Genomic DNA, 17,067 nt, shown 5'->3' with positions numbered 1-17,067 from the left:
GAATGAATACATCAGAGTGGCCCTGGCTCCTCATATCACACTGGGGGAATCCTTTAAAGGAGCAGGTTCAGACTGGAGTCAGTCTTTCATGCACATCCTTAAACAGAAGAGCTACCTGGATGGCCGCATACTTCTTCCTCCTTTGGAACTGGGGTCACAGTGCTGTTTTTAATTGTCCTGAACTGTGTTTCTCTTTTGAAATCTGAGGCCATAGGATCGTGTTTATCATGCCCCTCGACTTTTGGAATCCTTTTTCTTACAGTCCGGGGTAGACTATAGACAAGAACACATTTCCCTCCCTGGCTGTCAGAGATTCTAAGGCCTGATTACTTCTAAAATGCCTGGTTCTTTCATTTCAACAGCCAGTTCCTACTTTCCTTTTCTCCTTCTTCTTCTTTTTTTTTTTTTTTTTTTTTGAGATGGAGTTTCGCTCTTGCTGCCCCAGGCTGGAGTGCAATGGCAGGATCTCGGCTCAATGCAACCTCTGCCTCCTGGTTCAGGCGATTCTCCTGCCTCAGCCTCTCAAGTAGCTGGGATTACAGGCATGTACCACCACGCCCAGCTAATTCTGTATTTTTTTAGAGACGAGGTTTCTCCATGTTGGTCAGGCTGGTCTCGAACTCCCGACCTCAGGTGATCTGCCTACCTTGGCCTCCCAAAGTGCTGGGATTACAGGCATGAGCCACCACGCCTGGCCCAGTTCCTACTTTTCTATGAGTCAGTGTCTATCTTATCTGAAAACATAGCAATGATGAATGTGTTCATGAAAAGAATGGCAACTCAACTCCTTTTTCAGGCAGTTTCCCTAATCACATTAAAACAGCATCATTTAAATATCCTGCATATTACACTATGGTGAGTCTATATAGGAATCCAAGACTAATACAAAGTGGTACTGGTTGATAAAAACTTGACCCAGTCATGGGTTAACCTGGGCTCAGCAGAATTCTAGTGACAGCATGAAGCTAAAAGCCACTGTTGAAATTTTAACTTGGCAGCAGTCGGTCAAATTGAATAGGGTAAGAACAAGAAAAACCGTATCAAGGCCAGTATGTCTCTTGGCAGGCAGAGAGGATCTGGCATCAGTGAATCATGAGGCTTCAGTCTGTCTAAGCCCAAACACAGCACTTTTGATAAAAGCAGATGCTTTGTTTGGCTGCTATCTATCTGCCCTTCCTCCAATCCCACCAGTCCCATCTACCCCACCCCCACCCATTCCCTACTGGCTTCTGAAAGAGTGTGTTTGTAAAGTCTTTTTCTAACTAATCCAGAGAAAGAATAAAAATGCTATGGTTTTGAGATAATGTCATCAAGCCTCTAAGAGGAAGGGTTTCTGCCTACCAGATAAAGAACATACCCCCTTAACCTGTCTTCCAGGGCAGACACCCATTCTCAACGTGGCCACCCACCTCAACCTTGGAAAAGCAGCCATCACCCTTCAGGCAAAGGCAGACACTGAAGTGTCCATGTACCTCCTGTCTACAGGGTCCTCGGGGAATGTCCAGGACTGCTGGGAAGGAACCACAGGAATACAATCACCATGCTGCTGACACAGACCCCAGGGAGGGTGGCCCTGGAAACATGTCTGCTTTGTTTAAAAAATCAAGTAGTGGATAAAATGTGCTTTGTTTTAGTTTAAATGGCAAGATAGTCTCCTATTGAATTTTGTTTATCATCTAAAAAAAAAAAATCTTCTTTTGAACACCAACCCTATCCAGATCCTACCTATCCATATCCTATCTCATTTCTCTGCACTCAGCCTCCTCTTCTGACTCCCTGGAATGAACTGTGTTGGGATTCCTTTGAGGTCGTTCTTAGGGTTCCTTCCCTTTATTCTATACACAGAGCTCTAGATCTCTCCTTTGACGATGGCATCCATTTCTATGGCTTTAATTTCACTTCTGTGCAGACTCCTAACTTTATACCTTTTAGATCAGACCTTTTTGCAGAGCTCCAGGTTCATAATTCCAACCGCCTGTCTGTTTAACACCTCCACTTAGACATGCATGCATCTCAAACTTAGCAAGCCCCAAACAGAAGTCCTGATTCTCAGCAATCTACCATAATCCCCTTCCCTAAGAAAATGCAATCAACCAAACAAATAAAGCCTTGGTCCTCTTCCAAGCTTCTTTATCTCAGCGAATACCCTACCCCATATACTCAGCTGCCTGAGCCATGCTTGACTATACCTCTCCCTCACCCCACCAGATCCAAACCTCAGCAGATACGGCAGACTGTACCTGCAAACTATATCTCAAATCCACAGACTTCTCTCCTCTACCACCACCCTAGTGCAGACCCTCACCTGCTCCCTGTACTTTTACAACCACGTCCTGCCTTCCCTCCTCATGCTCTTCTCCATCAATCATTCTCTACAAGGAGACAAAGCAATCTTCTAAAAACTGATCATGCCATTCCCTTGCTTAAAATCCTTTAAAGTTAGATTTTCTTTTGCCCTACAGAGAAAATCTGAACTCCTTACCTAAATCTAGACCAGTGCTATCCAATAAAAACACAACGTGAGCCACATGGGTAATTTTAAATTTTCTGGTAGTCAATTTAAAAAATAGGTGAAGTTAATTTTAATCTTTTATTTAACTATTTCAAAAACATTATCATTTCAACATGGTTACATAAAAATTATTACTGAAATACATTCTCTTTTTATATTAAATCTTCAAATTCCCATGCCAGAGAGGTCTTCTCTCCACCAGTCTAAGTAACTTGGGGTCCTCTGATGTTGTATCTTCCTTGTACCTCCTCATTTTGTAGTTACGCACTTAATGATGCATTTGCCTGAATGGCTCCTAAACTGAGAACTCCCTAAGGACAGGGGCTATATCTATTTTGTGCTTCACTAGGTATCTGGCAGCTAGCACAATGCCTGGCATAAAACAAGCTAATAAATATGCATGGAAGAATAAACAGCAAAGACACTGATATTAAGTACAAGAACAATCAGGCAAGGGCTGGGGGCCCCATTCACTGAAGACAGGCTCTGTTTTGTGTATTGTATCAGTACAATGGTATGCTGATATTTTAGAGCACTGCGTGGTTGTTATACCTATAAACTGAGTGTTGGCCAAGACTCATTGCTGTAGGGCAGGCTCAGATAGAGGGATTCCAGCCAGACTCCATCAACATGTGAGAAACTTTCTCCCACACATGCTGCTGTCATTGAACGTGATCTCAGGTTACACCAAAGGCTTAGGCACCTCTCAGCTCTAGCCTTCCAGGAGGAAGGAAGGAAGGAAGGAAACCAATCAGTCTGAGCATCCTCCATGCCAGGAGCTGTGTTAGGCACCCTCACATGAGATTGTATCTGATCCTTAGAGTCACCCTTTGAGGACATGGAGACTCAGAAAGATAAAATAATTTATCCAAGGTCACAAAGCTACCATGTCAGGCTGCTGGAATCAGAGTCAAGGTCACTAGTGGCTTTCTTTGATAGCCATGGCTACATAGATGTCCCGGAAAAGGCCTCAGTGGCTTTGAGCCAGGCGTCCCAGCAGAGCTGAGCAGGAGAAGAAACTGCTGGTGACCAGGTGGGAGCTAGAAGCAGGCATGGGACCTGCTCAAGCAGACTCCCAGTACGGTGTACCAGGCTCAAGTGTGAAAGTCAGAGCTCTGACGTTCTGTGGAGCCTTCATTTTTAGTGAGCAATAAACCTACACAGCACTCCTCGGACGGGTTATTTACACTCCCATTTTATGGTTTAGAACCTGCTATAGAGTTCACACATCTAATAAGTGGCAAAAACAAGGATCTGAACTGAAACCTCTGGATTATCTGTCCTGTGCTTTTTCTCCTCTTCACAAAAGGAGTTATTTTATATTTAGCGATTATATTCACAGGCAAACTGGAACTACAGACAGATCACACTGCATAAAAGCTGGGGCAACTAGGGAAGGTTTCTCAGACCTCTCTAACTCATAAACAACAGCACAATCCTTCAAGCAAGGCCCTATATGCTTGTCTTTGGGGCCTCTAAGAAGAGAGCTTGAAATTCTACATCCAATCCCACGACTAGCCTCTTGGGGACAGACTGGATAGTGACACCATTCCGAAGCATGACTTGAGGTCGTATCAGCCATGTGGCTCAGGCAGGTCTGGCCACCTAGTCCAGTCCCCCTGAGGACAGTCTCCTTCCAATCAACCACAGCAACTACTCCTTTAGCTTACAACTAAGACTTCTCCAGCTTGTGTATTCTAGCCAGGCTAGGCTGGCTCGCAAATCCACATGTGATAAGAATATGAGTAATAATTTGTAACTGCATAGCACCTTCTGTTTACAAGGTGTTTTAACATATATTGAGGGACGTGAAAAACCCAGAAGACTAAAATACCTGACCTTTCCCAAATAGCATGCTGGTGACCTGAAAAAAACATGATTTAAAACAGGTCTGTCCTGGGGTGGGAGTGAGGAAGGGGCAGTCCAGAGGAGATGTTACGCAGCTCCACTCAACAAGGACTGCATTGTGTAATTCTCTGATCATTTTCTTGGTTGTGGTTTGCAATCTGTTAAAAAAAATTTTTTCCCCCAGAACAGCTGAGAATGCGTAGATCCTGGCATTTAGATTCAAATCCTCCTTGTCAGTAGAGGATTTAGGACAACCACCAGACAGCTGGTAGATCTGCAGGCACTTTCCACACTCTGGACTTCTTCAACCCAGGAGCAGCGCAAGATGCAGGGGCTGAGCTCACCTCTGACCCAGCTGCTCCTGACCTCAGCACACCAGGGGCCACCAGGGGCCAGGACATTCACCATTCCTTGGAATTCACTAAACTATTCGCAACAGCTGCATTCAAACACCAAGGGGTATTTCAAAATGTTAGTAAAACTCAACTTTAAATTTATAAAAACATCAATTCAACCCATGGACTCTTACTTTCCAGAAACATTCTTGAACTTGGGCTGTTAAAAAGCCATTGTCACTACGCTCACTCAGTAAGTATACCGTCTATTAAATAGAATCTATTAATCTAGTAAACGTTTTTTTTTTTTTTAGACGGAGTTCCACTCTCGTCATCCAGGTTGGAGAGCAGTGATGTGATCTCGACTCACTGCAATCTCCGCCTCCCGAGTTCAAGTGATTCTCCTGCCTCAGCCTCCCCAGTAGCTGGGATTACAGGCATGTGCCATTATGCCCAACTAATTTTTGTATTGTTAGTAGAGACAGGGTTTCACCATGTTGGCCAGGCTGGTTTCAAACTCCTGACCTCAGGTGATTCATCTGCCTCGGCCTCCCAAAGTGCTGGGAATACAGGCAGGAGCCATCGTGCCCGGCCCAGTATTTTTTTTAAACTCCAAATCCAATTTTTTTCTCCAAAAAGTACACAAAAAGCTTCCAATTTGCAGACAGCAGACATGCTGGGTATAAATAAATTGCAGATGTTTGCATGTGGACCTTCACATCATACATCCTTCTGATTAACCCTGAGCTAAAGGCTGGTGTATTTGAGTGTCTGAGGGAACATCTTGCTTTGTTAAGGAGAAGGCAGTAGTTACAGAAATCAGTGGTACTGAAGAAGAATAACTAAAACCATTTTTCAGATGAGGGCATTGACAGTCCAGAGTTAGGGCTTTAAATCAGTGTTTTAGATGAAAAAGTTGCATAGATCCTGGACCTTACATCTTTGTTTCAACATTGAAGATCTGACACTGTGACAGGGTAGGTTAGTTACTGCCTGGGAAAATGTACCACTCATTTTAACTAGGGATAATTCTGCAGACTTTCTGGCCACTGTCAGTTAAAACACTTGTGACGAGTCAGTCAGTTCCACTCATGCAAACTAATGAAACACTACATTGTCCCACCACATGCTCCCACAGCACAAGAGGCAGAAGGAATTAGGCACTCACAGCTGTTCTGAGGAATGTGTGCCTCCACGTACCCACAAGCAAGAAAAAGACCTGAATGGTCTCCAAGCACTGATCCCTCAGCTATCCTAGCAACACAGACATCCCGACAACAGGAACCAGTCTCCTCTCAGTCCAAGGAAGGTTCCAGATTTGAATACAAATTCATCCTTGAGAATGAATTGACAGCATTTACAGTGACCTGAATGAGATTGGAGACTATTATTCTAAGTGAAGTGACTCAGGAATGGAAAACCAAACATTGTATGTTCTCACAGATATGCGGGAGCTAAGCTATGAGATGCAAAGGCATAAGAATGATACAATAGACTTTGGGGACTTGGGGGGAAGAGTGGGAGGCAGCGAGGGATAAAAGACTACAAATAGGGTACAGTGTATACTGCTTGGATGATGGATGAACCAAAATCTCACAAATCACCACTGAAGAACTTACTCATGTAACCAAATACCACCTGTATCCCAATAACTTATGGAAAAATATAAAAATAAATAATAATAATAATTCATCCTTGAAGATAAATGAATCAAGGGGATATCAGCTGAACGATGTGAATGTCAAGAGGAAATCCTATCTGCAGACCTCTCAGAGAAACCTGGGTCTGCTTGCAGAACAAAGGCTCCTTCTGTGACATCAAGCAGCAGGTTTAAGAGCTCCCTGGCTTCTGGCTTTGGCCACCTTTCAAAACCACAAGTACATCCAAGGGCAGTCAAGACAACAACAAAGCCAAGAGATAACAGTCACCAAAAGAGAAGACCAACTCCCCCTTCCAGGCCTGCCTTCTGCCTGGCTCTCGGCAGGCAAGGCTCCATTCTCCCCAAAGCAGGTGTCCAAGGCGCTGAATACAAGCAGGGTACTGATCCCTGTGCAAGAAGATAGCTCAGAGGATGCCCACAGCTGGTGCCAACATTCTTGGGAGGCTATGGAACACACTGTCTGGGGAAGGCCCTATAATACTTTCTGGGTTCTAATCCTAGCTCAGTGATCCATTAAGGTATGATCTTAAGTGCCTCAACATCCCTGAACCCATTTCCTCAACTCTAAATGATGATACTGATGATGGTGATAACAATATTCATAATGAAATCTGCTATGTCTCTCACACAGGGTTACAACGTTCAAACAAGATAGTTTATGAACATATCCCTTAAGCTATCTGAAAACTATAAAATATAGGTGATAACAATTGATAATATTAGGATAATTATGTTTATTATTTTAGGATAATTAATAATGGAAGAATAATGGAGGAAATGACACACGTAGATATGACAGCTTAATCATGCAAGTTTTAAGGTCAAAGAAGAGACTTCCTCTGCTTTGTCTTGGGCCTCCGATAGGATGTATGTTCAATGAATATTCAATTATAACAAAAGTGACTTTTTTTTTTTGAAACAGAGTCTCGCTCTGTTACCCAAGGCAGAGTGCAGAGGCATGATCTCGGCCAACTGCAACCTCCACCTCCCGGGTTCAAGCGATTCTCTTGCCTCAGCCTCCTAAGTAGCTGGGATTACAGGCGCACGCCAACATGCCCGGCTAATTTTTTTGTATTTTTAGTAGAGATGGGGTTTCATCATGTTGGCCAGGCTGGTCTCGAACTCCTGACCTCATGATCCGCCCACCTCAGCTGCCCAAAGTGCTGGGATTACAGGCGTGAGCCACCATGCTCGGCCTATAAAGGTGACTTTTAAATGATTAACAAGCTAAACATAATTTTTAGGAAAAGAGCAAACTTGCAACAGAGTACTTCATAAGACAAAGAGGTGCTTATCTGGAGGGCCTCCCTCTGAGTGAGATAGGGGAGGCAGGAGACATCCAAGGTGGCCCACTATCTTCATGCCAATACACATCAGGCCAATACCCAACATGATGAGATGCAATGTTTTCAGAGCTGACATCTGGGCAAGTCACTGTCAACTCAAATTAACCCCTGAATTCACTACGAAAAGAGAGAAAGAGGTGACTGAGCTGGAGTGAACGGTTGGTGTTTTGCAGCTCCTTTCAACTGGAAGAGCTGAATGAGAAGTTCAGTTTCTCTCACTGTATTTCTGCTGTAGCACCTTTGGCAAAACCTCCCTCTCTAGAGCCTTGGGTTTTCATTCAGGCTGCTTGGTCCTAGCTTTTCATACGCAAAAACTTTGTTTATATCATGGCTGGTTTCAAAAAGGAATTGAGGCAGCTTATAATCTCATTAAGAATACTTCACAAAAAAAAGAATATAAGGTATTTTGAACTTCTCAAAATTAAGAACACTTCAGAGATTTTTCTTTAATGTGTTAGAAAAATAAATACATTAATAGTCGTACAGAGCAGGGTAGGACTTTATGACCCTTTGACAGAGAACCTTGTGCCTTCTCACTCAGCACAATTTTTGAGGGATATGCATTTGTTACTTCCTGTATTCATCTTTAACAATAAGATATTTTCAGCTGAGAAAAAAAGATGTGAATTTGGATTAATATAGCTCTCAATCATAAACAAACCCTGAACCAGGAGTGCTTGTTAAGTCTTCCACAGCCTGGACTTCAAACTCAGGACCTGCGCCCATCCTCCGATAAGATCTTTTACAGAAATACGACCTCTGTCCAAGTCAGTTTTCAAATCAAAAAGCTTTACACTCTTGGCAGCTTGACAGCTTGGACCTTGGGTGTTTACCAAGAACTTCCCCAAGATAGGAAGGGTGACTCCATTACTACCGCCTCCCCACCCACACCCCTAGTGTGGAGTTTCCCTTTGTAAGAGCTGGCACCTAGCCAGGGCCTCAGAACTTCAAGGAGTAAGTCTATAAACTGTCTGTGTCTACTACACGGTAGACACCTAGCTCAGGGCAGTTTAAGTTAATAAATGAAAAGCGGTCCACCGTAAGCCAGCTAACAGTTGGTTCTGACTCCACATCATGCAGCCTGGCATCTGTGCTCATCTTTAACAGGCCAAGTTACCTGTCTTTGCTGCTCACCTCCTGCATTCTTGCCCCTTACGTGCCTTACGTGCCAATGAGGCGATATTAACAATCCTGTGCACAGGTATGCACCTCCATGTTCACCCATTCCAGCAGTGGCTGCCTGCCAGCTCTCTGAGCTGGGAGGTCACCCACCTAGATTTTGTGGAGCGGGGTCCAGGACCTTCTAACCCCCAGGATACCCCAAGGAATGTCCCAATCTGGTGTCAGAAGCAGTTCAGGGCTCTCTAGTGGTTTCTATGGAGATTATCTGGGCCTCCACTTATTTTCTTCTTGTACTACTGTAATGGAACTAAGAATAATTCTGAACTCTTGTTCACCTAGCTTTGTACCAACACCTACACTGTTCTCCTCTCAAGGTGCTGCAATCCAGCCACAGGCCATTCCGGTTCCTTTTGGGGTTTTCAAACATGCCAAACGTGCTCTCACCTCCAGTTCTCTGCACTTGACTTCCCTATGCCTGCAACAGCCTGGAAGGCCCATGGTTGCTTTCCCTCATTATGCAAATCTGAGCTTAAATATCATCTCAGAAACCTGTTTATCCTACCAAAAACGTACCACCTCCAATAAATCTCCAGCATATCACTCCATTTCCTCTATAGCATTTGGGATAATTTGCAATTGTCTTATTTATTTGTACATACTACCTAATTCGCTCACTAGAATGTAAACCCTGGGAAGACACTGCTTCAGATGCTCCACTGCTACCCTGTTAGTTCACATATTTCCACCACCCTATAAAAGGGCAAGAACCGATTGTGCAATAATTTTGCTGCTAGAATGTCTTCAATGCTGGACCAGCCCTTCATTTAAGATAATCAGAAGGACTAAGAAGAATTTTCCTGGTAAGCCCTGGGGCTTATAAAATCAACACACTCTAATATAGGTGCTCCATATACAGATACTGAACAAATGAATGAGCTAGGATCCAAGTGGCTTTGCGACAAGCTTGGACAAAAAGAGAGATAACAAAAGAAATCGTCCCATTCTTTACCAGATAGCATCACAGGCTGCTGATCTTCCCCAACAGGAAAAGGAGTGCAGTTTCCAAACTAGCTCTAACAGGCAGAAACCAGTCACAGCCAGGCCCATTACAAACCCAGAGAAAAAGCATTTACAACCGTAAGACTCATTTACCCAGATCTCTGTCACAGAGAGGGAAAAATCAATTCTTGTCCTAAAGTATTCTGAAGCTGACCTGATGGTGCATCCATATAAAATTTTATTTCAGCTTGCTGACAACTAAATATAAGGAGATATGGGGTCTAATTTATAGACATCCTGGCATCTCTACAGAAGTGGATGCACATGGTTCAGAATCTGATGCTATGATAAAAAGAAAGTACTTGAGCTTTCTTTTAAGGGACTTAATAGAGGAAGTTGGATTTTTAAATACCCTCAAATATTACATAATGTTAAGAAGTGGCTAATTTTTATTTAGGTGTTATAGTTTTTTACATTGTGGTTATATAGTTTTTAACATAAGAGTCCTTATCTTTGAAAGGAACATACCAAAATATTTACAGATAAAATAATATTAAATCTGAGATTTGCTTCAAAATAATACCAGATGAGGGAAGTAGGTGAGAGTACAGACAAAACAGGACTGGCCCTGAGCTGGTAACTGTTGGAGCCGGGTGACAGGTTCATGGGAGTTAATTAAATTATTCACTCAACTTTGTGTATGTTTGACATTTTTCCTAATAAAAACTTCGGAGTCTCGCTCCGTTGCCCAGGCTGGAGTGCAGTGGAGTGATCTCGGCTCACTGCAACCTCCGCCTCCTGGGTTCAAGTGATTCTTCTGCCTCAGCCTCCTGAGTAGCTGGGATTACAGGCACACGCCACCACGCCTGGCTACTTTTTAAATTTTTAGTAGAGACAGAGTTTTACCATGTTGCTCTGGTCTTGAACTTCTAACCTTGTGATCCACCCATCTAAGCCTCCCAAAGTGCTAGGATTATAGGTGTGAGCCACCACACCCAGCCATAAAAACCTTTTAAAAAGCCCTTTAAGACAAATCATCTTCACTAGTGAAATTACAGAAGTTACCTGAAGGTGAAGGTTTCGCAGTGCCGGTCCTGCCATGGGCTCTCCTGGATGCCGTCCTGGGTCACAGGTGAGTTCTGCCGTGGGGATTTGGAGTGGGGGAGGGTGCCCATGTGACTGAAGTCATCACAGGACCTTATGGGAGGAGGACCTTTTTTCTTCCGTGGAAGGGTGCCGTGTATAGACACATCTTGATAGGCATCTGGGCGATGCTCAGCGAGAGGGGACTTGCTGCTCAGAAGGTCCATGGACGAGGCCAGGGGGAACTGGTGATTCACCGTCATGTTCCTGGGAAGGCTTGCAAATTTTCCTGCAGCCATAATTCTCAACTCTAAGGGGGAAAGAAAAGAGTGAAGATATAAATCTTCGAGAGTCACAAGAACTGACTTCCTACTTACAAAAGGAAATGGAAATATGCCACATAAAATGAAATATTCACAGACCATTAACAGATCAACATTTAATGCATCACTAGTGGAGTCTAATAAGAATGGGAAGTTTACTTATCTTCCTCATGAAATGTTCCTGGGTTGGCAGCAAAACCAAGAGGGCAAACACTTTCAGAGTTGTTAGTGGCATATAAGCCATTTTATTATTTCAGGTGACTGATGGAAAAGCACAACTAGCAAAACAAAGGTGATTAAGGGAAGACTCACAGTTGCAGTAATAAATGTATGAAAGAAAGTATTATAAACTGTTAGATAATTAGCTCACATATTTTCACAGCAGTGTAAATGATAAGAACAGGCAGGGATTACTGAAATTCTTTAGCCGCTAGAATTGTCTTCAGTGCTGGACCAGTCCTCAGTTGTGCTACCCAGGATGACGGGACCGAATTTTTCTGGCAAAGACCCAGTGTTTATAAATCAATCAATGCACTCTACTTAGTGAACATGGGCTAGGGTCAGGGGTCAGGAGGTGGGCAATTCTGCCATACACCAGCAGGCTCAGCTGCAAAGGAAAGCCACTGAGGTGGGCGCTGCATGTACATGGCCCCCCAGAGGGGTCAGGATCTGCCTGCCCCCAGCAGGGTTAGGTAATGCCCATGGCTGCCTGTACAGTCAGGGAAGAATAGACAGGAAAAGGGAAGAAGAAAAGAAAAAAAATGGTGGGGGTGGGGGGCAAAGGAGGCATGGAAAGAGAAAGGAGAACGGCACATGAGGCTGTGTGCAGCAAGCAGCCTTGACACTCGCTCCTAGCTAGGACCATGAATAGAAGCATTTACCTTAAGCAGAGTCAGTGCCTCCAGCTCCAAAGCAAACTACGGTTTTGGCCTAAGACAAATTATATAACACATTTTTAAGGCCAATATACAGAGGAAAAGAAATAGGAGGCGAAAGAAAAAAAAATGAGGGCTGGCTCCTGGAGACAGAGGCTCCAGGATCTGTCTTACAATAGTCATGATATCAGACTCTGGTCTGGACAGCACTGCAGGGTGGCCAAGCCCAACACACAGCCCTTCCCCTGGGCTGGTGAGGAGAGCTGCCCTTTAGTCTGTTCTCCAGTCCTGCAGCCCTCTTTCCTTGCAGACCACCCTTTCCACTGCATTATTCATGCAAGAGCTTCGAGTGAAAATTCTCACTTAATAGCACTACTGCACAGTCAGTTCTACAAAGGAACTGTGGACTTGGGACGTGGCTTGAAGACAACCAAGAAGAACGCAACCTTCCACAAGTTGACAGAAGTGGAGCAGTGACAATGACATTAGAGTGTGTAAAGAAAACACATGTGTTTGTATGTGTGTATACAACAAAACACACATGTCCCACTGCTTCCACATAAGATAGGCAGAAGCACAGAAGTGCTGGGAGTGAGATGGAAGGAGCATCTTTATTAAAGGTGTACAATCCTAACCCTGTCCTCGGTTCATTGTCAAATCCAATAATTCTGGGGCTTGCCTGCTCCGCGTCTAACTGGTACCACACAGAAGGCCTGCTCACAGTAGGTGCAGAACAACAGGACAGAGTCCTGTGCAGCCCCTCCCAGCGCTGGCCAGTACCTGGCACACTGTCAGCACTTGCTCAATGCTAACCGTCCATATTAGAAAGGAAACCAAACTCCCTAGCCACCCTGCCTGAACACAAGTGACGTAAACAACCGACTAGGATTCTCCCACCCTACATACACACACCCCACCGTTGTGAATTCTCGCCTGTTCAAGCTATCAGCACCTTCCTTCTTCACAGACAGGACTGGGTCATTTCAAAGAACCTCGTGGGGAGGCCTGCAGCACTCTACAGAACTTCTTCATGTGCATAGGGCCACGCTGCTGATCAAATCTATTTCCGAGATAGCATGATGGGCAAAAGTCGCCCTAGCACCAGTGCCTTTGGCAGTCTGTTTCCTCTCTGCTTCTCCAACATCTATGTAGACTTCGAGATTGCCCTAAAGTGTTCTAAAATGTCCTTCAAGTTACCAACACCTCAATTTATTCTCCAATAACAAAGGATGTTAATACTTCCCCGTCTTACCTTCAATTCAACTAACATTTAAGTGCCTATTTCATACAAGACACCTGGAGAAACAAAGATACTTAAGACCCAATACCTGACTATGAACTCTATGAGAGAATAATTCGTAGAGACCCTTATGCTGAAAGGAACAATTAATTTTGACAAAAGGACTTGAGAAGGCTCAGAGAGGGCAACAATAGAGACAAAGCATTTTGAAAAGTTAACGTGTAGGGAAAAGCCTCCCCGGGGGATGCTATAATGGCAGATGTATAAAGGCATGGAAGTGTCCCCACAGGCTCAGGACATTCCAAGTTGTGTGCTGTGGCTCGAGTGAAGCTGAGAAGCATTTCCGAGAAACAACTTAGGTTAGGACCAGACCATGGAGTCTTGAAGGCCTTGCCAAGGTGTCTGGACTTGACTGTAAGTGCTAGGGAAGATCTGGCAGGGAAGGACAGAACCCAGTCGGTACCCAAGTTGGTGACTCTGGTTGTTCTGGAGGGGAGAGAAAAAGGTTGCAGAGAGGTTACTGAGGCTGATGGTGAAACCCATGGAGGAACAATGAAGAAGTCTGACCTGGGACAGCATTTGGGTAAAGGGAGAGGAAGGAGAGAGTGATGAGACATCAGAGCTTGAGGCATCTGGCTGGAAGGAAGAAGCCTACAGCCACAGGAGGTGGTGTGATGCTGTAACATGCCGAGTAGTTTCAGAAGGGGACCCCTGCAGGAACCAAGCGCAGCACTGGAGCTGCTGCATGTGAGGTATAAGCAATTTAGTCTAAGAGGAGGTTAGATACTGGTATGCACAATTAGAAGTGGGGGCAGATGGAGATTTTTAGGAATCATCAACATAAAGGGAATATTTAAACCAGAGAGTAGATCCCTTAACTTGTTATTATCAGATGTGATAACAGCTGTGAAAGTACCTCTTAAACTGTCAGGAATCATACAATACCCATGAATTATATCCCTGCTCTCTCTCACCCTGGCTTCTTCAAGCCTATAAGGACCAAAGCAAGGAATGAGTTCTATTATAAAAACATAAACCATTGGTTCTCAACCTGGCTGCACATAAGAATCCTCTGGGAAGCTTTTAAAATCCTGATGCCCAAGTCTCAGCCCAGAACAATGAAATGAGAATCTCTGTGGGTGGGACATTAGCATCAGTCTCCAGTATTGACCAATGTGAAGCCAGGATTGAGAACTACTGGATTAGTGAGTCTCTTTGGTACAAAGCAATTCAGTCATAATTGTTTACCTGCAAAACAGAATTCAATGATGATGAAGGGGTATCATTCAATCAATACAAACATTCATTCTTCAACACATACATTCACAGAGGGTCTCCTTTATGGCTGGCACTGTGGTAGGTGTTGGGGACAGCATTAAACAAGACAGAAGTGGTCTGTTCTCATGAAGCTAATAATATTCTGGAGGAAGAATATTATTAGACAAAAAGTAATGACCATAAGTACTGGTAATTCCCAGTTCATTTTTCTAGATAAGGGAAATAAATGTTCATTTGATATATATTCTCTGTGGGCTCAAGGTGTACCAAGGCTAAGGGCATAATAAATTAGACAAGGTCTTGCTCTTATGGAGGAATCCAACCTATATAAACAAGAAAATGAAGTAACATCCAAGTTGTAAGCAGGCTAAAGAACATAAAACAGGATGAACTGACAAAAGATGACTGTGGGGGTGGAGGGCTACTTTACATTAGGGTGGACTGGCAAGGCCTCTCTGAAAAGGTAACAATGACATGAGACCTGAAAAAAGGGAAGAGAAGGAACCAGTCAAAAAAAGGTCTGAAGGGGGGTTCCAGGCAGGGGATCTGGCAAATGCAAAGGTCTTGCTGTAGGAACAAGTGGTGGATGGAGACTAAACCCAAGTCTCCAGTCTCTGGTTCCCATGTTTTCTCCACTTGGAAATGTTTCTGTCTCAATGTCCCTAGTCATTATATACTTCTTATGTACCACTTGATTTTTTAAAAATAAAATGGTATGACTCAGAACCTAGGCTTTAGAGGCAGGTATCTACACGTTCAAATCTCTACTCTGCCACTGACTTACTAGCTGTATGGCCTGGGACAAGTTACTCAACCTCTCTGACAGTTTCTCATTTTAAAAAATGACTTAACAGCTATTTCATAAGATTGTTGTAAAAATTAAAAGTGATTGTGTATACAAAGTTCTAGAAATACTGCAAGTACTTAGTAAATAGCAGATCCCCTCTAAGCAGGGCAGGAGCTGCTCTTATCTATCTTGTCAGATAAGAGTCACTGTATCTCTGTTATACTGAGAGTTCACAAAGGAAGTAACTCAGAGTTCACAAACGAAGACTGCAACTGGGAAGGATGGGGAGGGAAACGTTTTAACCTAGAACAATAGATACAAAGACACCAAGCCAAGTAGGACATGGACACAGACACACATACAGGCAAACCAAGTGAGCCTACATGCAGTCTTTAGAATAAAGCCTAAGTGAGATTCTGTCCATCTAACTTCTCTCTACTATGCAGGAAAACAGACAAAACGTCCTGACTCAGTCTAATGCCACAGTCTGAAATATACAAAAGTCAAAGACTCTGCATCTTGATATGAAAATCTGAGACTCATGTGACCATCAGGAACAAGAGCAAGCCTGACAAACTCTACCATATGTGCTGCCTTCCTGGGCCTGGTCAGTCGCTGGGTTTTGAAATGCTTGTGAACTGAGGCCCAACTCACTTGCTTTACAATGACGTCTCAGAGAAACTGATGATCTTGCAAGCTGAGGCAGAGATAAGCAGCCCACTTGTTTGGATTTTACTCTTTTATTTCTGAAACGGGATATTTTCAAGTTTAACTCATAATGGTTATCTGATGTGGGCTTTAAGAACTTTTCATTATATTTTAAACTCTGGAAATGTAACCGTCTCGGCTGCCCCATGACAGAGAATTTACAACTTGGATCTGTAGTTTTATATCTTTTCTGGAGAGTCAGATGGAGAGAGGAGATGGAACAACCACACATATTCACTTAAAATGCTCATCCACTTAAAATGAAGTTTTGCTTGGGTTTAGGAATTAAGAGTATCCCTTTATTTTTGAAGTAAACTTATGAAGTCTAGCCAAATGATTCAAGTATGAATAATTCCTCCATGGATCGTATTTCGAGCAACAGTACAGGATTTACCCGATAAGGTTCTGAAGATTAGCATCCATTTGACAAGCAGTTCTTTCTTTGTGAACAGGCGATTTAGACCTTGGTTAGTCATCCTGGAAACGTCAGCCTTCTCAACAGCAGTTTAGAGAAAGTTGGAGTTGGGGTGGTGTGGGAGCTCCTGGCTTGGCAAGGTATTTACGTTACCCTCAATACCCGCTGGCACGCTCGCAGACAAGCGCTTTGCCTGTGGGCTTCCCCGTTGTTACCTGGGTAGCCCCTTCCCACTTGGGCCTGTGTTGAGCTGGGCCCCACCCCCAGCACTGAGGCCTCCCGCAGCCCCCAGGATCTCAACTCAGTCCCAGGCAACACAAGGGAGGCTATCAGCTTCCAAACTGACCTTCCCTCGGCCAATGTACTTTCCTTGGGGAGGTCTGTGTAGCCTTGGGAGATAAAGTCAAGGTTTAAAAGAATCTGAATGCACGGCTCTACTTTCCATCTCAGCTAACAGCTTTAAGCGAAAACAGACATGAGATTAGGAAAATGGTTTTTCTCCTTTGCACCTTGCTTCAAGCGAGTTAACGCCAACA

The 17,067-nt window shown here is 43.8% G+C and overlaps 1 protein-coding gene across 1 annotated transcript in view; it reads right to left on the bottom strand.

The window, feature by feature from the left end:
* The window catches only part of BCAR3 (breast cancer anti-estrogen resistance 3), a 154,950-nt gene that overhangs the window by 104,735 nt on the left and 33,148 nt on the right, over nt 1-17,067 (bottom strand). The window contains exon 2 of the mRNA XM_011991515.1: nt 10,888-11,215. Coding sequence (XP_011846905.1) covers nt 10,888-11,204 — 317 coding nt within the window. The 5' untranslated portion in view covers nt 11,205-11,215. The remainder of the gene's footprint in view (nt 1-10,887; nt 11,216-17,067) is intronic.

This window comes from Mandrillus leucophaeus, unplaced genomic scaffold, assembly GCF_000951045.1.
Source record: "Mandrillus leucophaeus isolate KB7577 unplaced genomic scaffold, Mleu.le_1.0 Scaffold397, whole genome shotgun sequence".
Lineage (NCBI taxonomy): Eukaryota > Metazoa > Chordata > Mammalia > Primates > Cercopithecidae > Mandrillus > Mandrillus leucophaeus.
The sequence above is the reverse complement of the archived record's forward strand: the minus strand, read 5'-3'. Positions and strand labels throughout refer to the sequence as shown.